An 8330-nucleotide genomic window follows, 5' to 3' on the forward strand; every position below is an offset into this window, starting at 1 on the left:
ATGGGCATGGCTGTGTTTCAATAAAGCTTTAGTTAAGGATGCTGAAATTTAAATTTCATACCGTTTTCCTATGTCATGAAATATTATTTCTTTTAAATTTTTCAATTTAAAAATGTAAAAGCCATTCTTTGTTTGTAAGCTGTAAAAAATAGGAGTTGGGTTGGCTTTGGCCCACAGGCTTTATTGCTGAACCCTATCCTAGTGTGACAGATATGCTGAGTTGGGAGCAAATATATTGTTGGTTAGTCATGATTTCAGATGATATTCTTTTTTCTTCTTTTCTTTTGTTTCCTTCCTTCCTTCCTTCCTTCCTTCCTTTTTTCTTTTCTTTTCTTTTCTTTTCTTTTCTTTTCTTTTCTTTTCTTTTCTTTTCTTTCTTTTTTGAGGGAGTCTTACTCTGTTGCCTAGGCTGGAATGCAATGGCACAATCGTGGCTCACTGCAACCTCCACCTCCCAGGTTCAAGCGATTCTCCTGCCTCAGCCTCCCGAGTAGCTGAGATTACAGGTGTGTGCCACCCTGTAATCTTTTTTACAGCTAATTTTTGTGTTTTTAGTAGAGACAGGGTTTCACCATGTTGGCCAGGCTCTTCTCAAATTCCTGACCTCAAATGATCTGCCCACCTTGGCCTCCCAAAGTGCTGGGATTATAGGCATGAGCCATCAGATGATATTCTGAAGAGTTTCTCACTCACTCTTCTACAACCAATGTGTGGCTATTTGAAGACCCATCTATGCTTAAAGAAATTTATCTGGAAAGTTATTGCAATCTCATTTGTTACTTTAAGAAGAAAAGAGAAAATGATTTTGTACAAATTGTGCTTTCTGTAATTTGCAATTAAGGAAGATTAAAATCTTTTTAAAAAATTTTATGCTTCAGGAAACTTTTGTAGAAACTAAAGTATTAGTTGGATGTGACCATTTATTGTAAGTTTCTGAAAGGAAGGTGGGTATAAACTTAATTATCTTGCAATTAATCTAACTGTAATATGACATATTTCTGAATATTCAGCAACAGCTGGCATTGCAGCTGGAGTTGGAAATGCAAGAAAAAGAGAGGCAGAGAATACAAGAACTACAGAGAGCTCAAGAACAATTAGACAAGGTAATTTGAAGTTTTATAAACGTCAGTTTTATTTAAAACTCTCTAGAATCTTCAAACTGTTTATTTCAGCTGTTGGCAGAAGGACCATGGGATTTGTAGTCTGAAGACATGCCACATATTAGCTGTGTAAGCTAAACAAGTCTCATGACCTTTTTCAGTCTCAGTTTACCTGTTTCAAAACTAGAGCTAGCAGTATAATACTATTAGCAATGTCTCACTGGATTCTTATACAAGTGTTTGTGAAAGTTCTCTGTGAGTAGTAGGGTTCTCTAATAGTGATACCCTCAACATTTTAGTCAAGAGCTAGCTGTTCCTAGTTATATTAGCTGATGTTGAATATTGAGGGTATTCCGATCTCAGAGGCAGTAGTCTATGTCTTTATGTTAGTGTATTAACAACAAGAATTTACATTTTAAAGTATGTTCATACATGGACTTTCATGCCTTTCATTAAAATAAACTATGCAGTAACTTTTTTTTGTTTTTTTTTTTGAGACAGAGTCTCACTCTGTCACCCAGGCTGGAGTGCAGTGGCGTGATCTCGGCTCACTGCAACCTCTACGTCCTGGGTTCAAGCAATTCTCGTGCCTCAGCCTCCTGAGTAGCTGGGATTACAGGCACGCACAACCATGCCTGGGTAATTTTTTGTATTTTTAGTAGAGACAGGGTTTCACCATATTGTCCAAGCTGATCTCGAACTCCTGAGCTCAGGCAATCTGCCCACCTTGTCCTCCCAAATTGCTAGGATTACAGATGTGGGCCACCGCACCCGGCCTAAAGTAACTTATTTCAAGAAAGCCCATCTTCATTGGTTGTGTCTGTATCATGTCAGGTCTCGAGTTTGACCCATATTTCCTGCATCCAAAAGCTATGAGTCATATAGACCAATATTCTAGATGACTGAATTTATAGCTACTATCTTTTAATCAAATGTCGCTCCCCCTTTTTATTCCATAATTAAAACTGAAAAAAGAAGCAGGTTTTATAGACAATGTTCATTATGTTTATTGATGCTTAGATGAGAGAATCATTTATTAAAGCAATATTTCAAAAGTATGAATGGTGAATTAAATCAAAAAGTGAGATTTTTTTAAAAGGATAAAAGCCCTATACGTAGTTTAAAAAAATACAGATGCTGATGCTGTCTTAGTCTGAGCGTAGTGTGAGCACAGGGATATGCCTGTATGCACACATACACAAGCATCCCCTTTGTCTTTAAGATTCACAAAAGGGCCGGACACCATGGCTTACACCTGTAATCCCAGCACTTTGGGAGGTCAAGGTGGGCAGATCACGAGGTCAGGAGATCAAGACTATCCTAGCTAACATGGTGAAACCCCATCTCTACTAAAAATACAAAAAAATTAGCTGGGCGTGGTGGTGGCCGCCTGTAGTTCCAGCTACTCGGGAGGCTGAGGCAGGAGAATGGCGTGAACCCAGGAGGCAGGAGGCGGAGCTTGCAGTGAGCTGAGATCTCGCTACTGTACTCCAGCCTGGGCAACAGAGCGAGACTCCGTCTCAAAAAAAAAACAGATTCACAAAGACATGATGTTTAAGGTGATGGATATCTCAAATATCCTGATTTGATCATTACATATTGTATGCTTGTATCAAAATATCGCATGTACATTGTAAATATGTACAGCTATTATATGTCAGTAAAAATTAAAAATTAAATAATTTTTGAAAGAGATTCACGGATCTAAACTGAAAGAGAAAATACAGGAACATATCAAGAAGGCAGTGATCAAAATAAAGGAATTTAAAATACTTTTAAATCAAAGTGATCTGATAGCTACATTAAAGTGCTTAAAAGTCTATAGGAAGGATTGGTCTCTATTTTGTGGCTCCAGAGAGCCACACTCATGTTATTTTACTATCTCTAGGCATCAGCAGCCTGTGTGATCAGAGCCACAATAACTTTAGTAATTCCTATTTCTATAGGCTTATCATCCCTCACCATAGCATAGGTACTCCCCGGCAAAGTACCACTCCCTCGCACATTGCTAAGAAATGAGTCCACTCCTGTCCTTTCCCCTGGCTTTCTTATGGCTGCAGACTCGCAGTGTAAACTATCATGTGCAAAGGAAAATTTGCTGGAAGGATTCGGGGTTGAAGGAAGGGTTTAATAAACTGTGAAGGACTTGGTATCACTGGGCCTTTCAGACTTTGGGAGCAAGAGAATCAGATGCTACCAGGGCTCTCCCCTCTGCTGTTCCCCTGGTTGTTAGTTTCACTCTTTCACTATGGGCTGCTTTGCTACACATGGGTGGGGAACATGAGCCTTAATGGCTTCTGAGTCTTAGAATGTTGTGGCTTCTACCATCCAAGAGGAATGGATGCCTTGTTTTAGTTTCAGTTAAGAAAAGAATCTCGGAGAAGGATTCTGACTGACTTAGTTTGTGTCAAATATCCATCTCTGTGGTGGGGGAACATGGTCCTATAAGAATATGGATGTTCCCAATATAGCCTTGTGGATGCTGGATAAGAAGTTACCAGGAAAATGGAGTGGTCTTGGGAAAACAGTGCTGTTTATGTTCCTATCATTAGGGTAACCATATGTATGATCAAGAAATCACTGGTGGTGTAGCAGCCAAAATCAATCAGCTCAGGGTCAGTTAGGCCACCGTGCTGCTTTAGAATGAAAAGGTAGATGGCATAGCAAGGTTTGGCTGGCTAGAAGAATATTTTCACATTCAGAAAGAGGTCTCCCATATTGGCAGTACATTCCTACTGCAGTGCTCAGAGTATTAAAGAGGGCATCGCTCAGGTCCCTCTGCATTGGGCCAGATTAGTTCCTGTAGAAGTGTTTACTTCTTTCTCATGATGTGCAAAACTCTACTTAAGTGTAGTTTCTCTTTAAAATCTCTTGTTCTAAGGTTCTATTATAATTTTTATTTTGTCAGTTTTTATATTGGCAGATAATTTGGCTTCAGTTTAAATGTTTCAGTCCATTTCACTTTTTAAAAAGTTTTATTTAATTATATATAAAACATGGTTGCCTTCTATTAGTATAGAGTATTAAATAAGACTGTGATCTGCAGTTTTGTAATGTGTAATCAGATCATTCTCTTTCAGAGTGACAGCATTTTTGCTTTAAATTGATCATAGCATTGTGTAAAAATAAAAATGCCAAAAATGAAATATGAAATCAAAATGAAGTATATTCAAAGTATTTTCTTAATTTTTATATATTATAGGAGATGAGAATGAATATGGAAAATCTAGTTAGGAGTGAAGATACTCTATATTCAGAGGTGAGAAGAAAAAGTCATTCTATGTTATGTGAAATGAATTGAGTATCCTATAATTTAAGCTTAATTTTGATGCATAAGTAGCTAAATTTTTAGCAAGTATATTATCAAAACTGATAGTCCATATATATTTTCTGGTAATAACAAGTCACAAATAATGTGCTTTGAAGAAAAATCTCACAGTAGGTAAAAATTGGACATTCAGTTTGTGTTTGGATTTAAAAAAACTAGGCTCTCTTGAGATATTGAAGCTATTTACCACATAATTACTTACAATTATTTTAAATTTCTGCAGGTATTTAAAGAAAAGTTTTAGCATTTATTGCCGGAATTCTAGCTTTATATTCTAGGATACTCAATTCATTACCAGAATTCTCTTGTCATTAACAGAAATTGGTTAATTCCACTAATTAATAATGTTGAATTTTGATGTTATAAATCAGAAAATTTTTAATCAAAATTGAAAGAAAAGTAATGTATTAATTTTGAAATAATTTAAAAGTAAACATAAATTTTTTGATTGTAGGAAGCAACACTAGACTCAGGCAAAACACTAGCTGAAATCAGCGATCGTTATGGAGCACCTAACTTGAGCAGAGTGGAAGAACTTGATGAACCAATGTTTTCTGATGTCAGTATCAGCGTGTTTTTTAAAAAGCTCTTTTTTGTTTTTGTTTTTGATTTTTTCACTTAGGTAAAGCCTAGGGAAAATGAGGCTAGGCCAGGATTGGTTGGCAAACGGGCCTTTTGCTTCAGAGAAAATCAGTTCCCTGGTTGCCGATTATATTCCTAATTGGCATTCTGCCCTTTTGTGAAGTGTGTCATTGGCTTATCTATGTCTCTGTATCTGTGACCTCAAAACCTCTTCAAAATATGTTTTAAAATCATTTTGTGAAATACACGATCTTTAAATTTGGTGTAGGGGGCACGATTTTGGTCCTCAGTAACAAACCCTGGAACCAAATGAATGCCTTAATGAGAGTGCATGCTTCTCCAGTATGTAAGTACATTTGTTTATTTAACAAACATACCACATCTTCCATATGCCAGGCACTATGCCTGATGGTGTGGTGAATAAGGCAGATGGCTTTGATCTTGTGGAGTTTATTGTCAGGGAAGAAACAGACAATTAGATGAGCATTTAATAGTCATGGTTAGCGGGACCACGTAATTTATTGTCCAAACCAGTATGCTTTTGAGAATGAGAGCCGGCTCAGCAGATGTAAGCCAGGACTGTCCTGGAAGAAGGGTACATTTTGGTCACTTTAATTCATGTACACTAACAAGGAGGGACAGCCAGCACAGTTGAGGAACCTCAGTCGGGAAGGAAACTAATGATTTGCTACTCACTGGTGGCATGGGAGGCCGAGGGTAGTGCTCCAGGCAGACAGCACGGAAGGTGTGAAGACCCAGATAGGAGAGAGTGTAGAGGGAGTGAGGCAGGGAGGGGTGAGAGCTGAGGCCAGGAGAAAGTAGGGGCCAGACCATGAAAGCACTTGTCATTTCTGTTCAGAGGCTTAGATTTTATCCCAAAGGCAGTGGAGGCTCATATGATGAGAACTGCATTTTGCAAAGACCATCTGGCAACAGTGTGGGGAAGAAAATGGAGAAGTAGGTGTCAGGAGACGGCTTAGGAGGTAGTAATCTAGGGGACAAGATGTTGATGGCCTGAAGTAAATGTTATTTTCAAGAGCTGTTCAGAAAGTGGAGCTGCACAGACTCAGTGTTAATTGTTTAAAGTTTTATTAAATGTCAGCTATGATTTGGCACTATGCAAGGAGCTAGAAAATGCCAATGAACAAAATGGATTGGGCTTCTGCCCTTGGGGGACATGGGTCAATGGGGAAGGTTCTTTGAGGGACAGAGTAGGGAGAGACTTGACCGGGGCTGGACAAGTCTTCCTGAGGAGGTGAAGTTCAAGGAATTAGCCTGAGATGAGCCCAGAGGATAGAGACAGCAAGATGCTTTCAAGGGACTGAAGTTGTCCAGTATTAATGGCTAAGGTACGTGGAGCTAGGAAAATGGTATGATTTTAAGCTGGAGAGGTGGATAAAGGCAGAGCACACTGGGTCGTGTATGTTGCCTTAGGGATTTTGGACTTAGGTGCAGTAGGAGTTACTGAAAGGACTTAAAGATTCAATCTGTGTTTTATAAGGTGGAGAGAGGATTGGTGTGGAACAGGAGTGGAAAAAGGGAGACCGCTTAGGAAGTTATTGCACTGATCCAGATGTAAGATGACTGGGGTTAGACAGCAGAGATGGAGGGAACTGAGTGGATTTAAGACAGGCTCACAGGATCAGTGCGGGGCAGGGTCAGGATGAAGCCTAAATGTCTTCCTTGGACTACTGAGTTAAGAGTGTTACCATTTGATGAGTTGATGAACATAAGAAGAGGAAGCAGGTTTTTAAAAACTGATTACTTCAGTTGCAGAGATGTTGACTCTCAGGTGGCTCTGAGATATGCAGGTGAAAATAGCCAAGAACAGTTGACGTTAGGAAGGGGCCCAGGCCGGAGATATAAATTCAGCAGTCATGGGCATATGTGCTGAATGAAGCAAGGGGAGTGAGTAAGGTACCTAGGAGAGTGTGCAGTGTGTGAAGGCCTGGGGGCTCAGGGAGTAACCATTAGCAATTCCAACACTGAAGGGATGGCCACAGGAAGAGGAGCCTACGAGAAGGATGAGAACACATAGTAAGAGAAGTAGAAGAAAGGATGGAACAATAACTACTTTGAGAACATAATTTATGGTTATATTCAATTTGCATATCATTTGAAATAATCTGAAACTCTCAAAAATTTCATTCATGTAGTCACATAGAAGTTACCTAAGCTTTATTTCTTTGGCTTGTGCCTTTTCACAGTTCTAATTGTATTAAGGCATATTTACTTTTTGTTTTGCTTTTAGGTTGCATTAAACATTGATCAAGATTTGTAGGACCAACCCAAGAGCAATAAATGTTTTTGTTTGTTTCAAATTTCAAATAATGAGTTTCCCAATTTGTATTTTTTTGCCTTCAAACTTGAACTCTACTTTTTTTTTTCCTCTAAGGACAGCTTATGAATGGGCTTCAAGAGTAGCCTCAAAGTATTATTTTGGATCCTTCAGTTCAACTGGTTATTTATACATTTCCATTGGGAAAATAGGACAGTTTGCTGAAGCAACCAAAAGAGGCAAATGAGAGGTGAGCTGAACTAATATGTGCGTCTATGCAAGAGCAAGACTGCCTGAGAGGCAAGCTGCTGGCCGGGAGCGGTGGCTCACACCTGTAATCCCTCCCAGCACTTTGGGAGGCCGAGGCAGGTGGATCATTTGAGGTCAGGAGTTTGAGACCAGCCTAGTCAACATGGTGAAACCCCATCTCTACTAAAAATACAAAAGAAAATTAGCCGGGCATGGTGGTGGGCATCTGTAATCCCAGCTACTTAGGAGGCTGAGGCAGGAGAAGGTTGCATGAGCTGAGATCGTACAACTGCACTGCAGCCTGGGCAACAGAGTGAGACTCTGTCTCAAAAAAAAAAAAAAAAAAAAAGAAAAGAAAGTTGCTGGTCTGTGAGAAGTGAGTGAGGCTGCCATTGTGCAGGGCTCAGGAGGGTGTGCAACATACTCTAGATGTGGTATCTCCTCCTGGGTGTGAACTGCAGAACTCTCCCCAGTTTGCTGGGAGCTGATGCTTCATAGAACCACTTAAGCCACACTTATATGATGGTGTTGGGATGGGGGAAGGAGTGTTTCATCACTGTCCTGGTGGGGGAGTTTCCTCCAGCTTAGCTTGTTCCTCCACAGCCAAGAACAGATAGGAGGACTTTCCCTTCCTCACCTCTCTGCCCAGCTGGGTGTCTAGATTCCTGTCTTCCTCTTTGGGGTTTAGAAAGTCTAGGGATATTGCAGGATGTGTTCACATAGAGTGAATTGAATGGGATGAAACAAAGTTCTGGGGTGCAAAGGAGTATTCATGTCTTCTGGCTCTATCAGT

General features: G+C 39.7%; 1 protein-coding gene across 1 annotated transcript in view; it reads left to right on the forward strand.

Annotated features, from left to right (window-relative positions):
• Window positions 1–7520, forward strand: part of DYDC1 (DPY30 domain containing 1) — a 21030-nt gene extending 13510 nt beyond the window's left edge. The window contains exons 4-7 of the mRNA XM_005565289.3: window positions 1011–1103; window positions 4303–4359; window positions 4883–4987; window positions 7262–7520. Coding sequence (XP_005565346.1) covers window positions 1011–1103; window positions 4303–4359; window positions 4883–4987; window positions 7262–7291 — 285 coding nt within the window. The 3' untranslated portion in view covers window positions 7292–7520. The remainder of the gene's footprint in view (window positions 1–1010; window positions 1104–4302; window positions 4360–4882; window positions 4988–7261) is intronic.
• Window positions 7521–8330: the final 810 nt, after the last annotated feature.

Source organism: Macaca fascicularis, chromosome 9, assembly GCF_037993035.2.
Source record: "Macaca fascicularis isolate 582-1 chromosome 9, T2T-MFA8v1.1".
In the NCBI taxonomy this organism is placed as follows: Eukaryota; Metazoa; Chordata; class Mammalia; order Primates; family Cercopithecidae; genus Macaca; species Macaca fascicularis.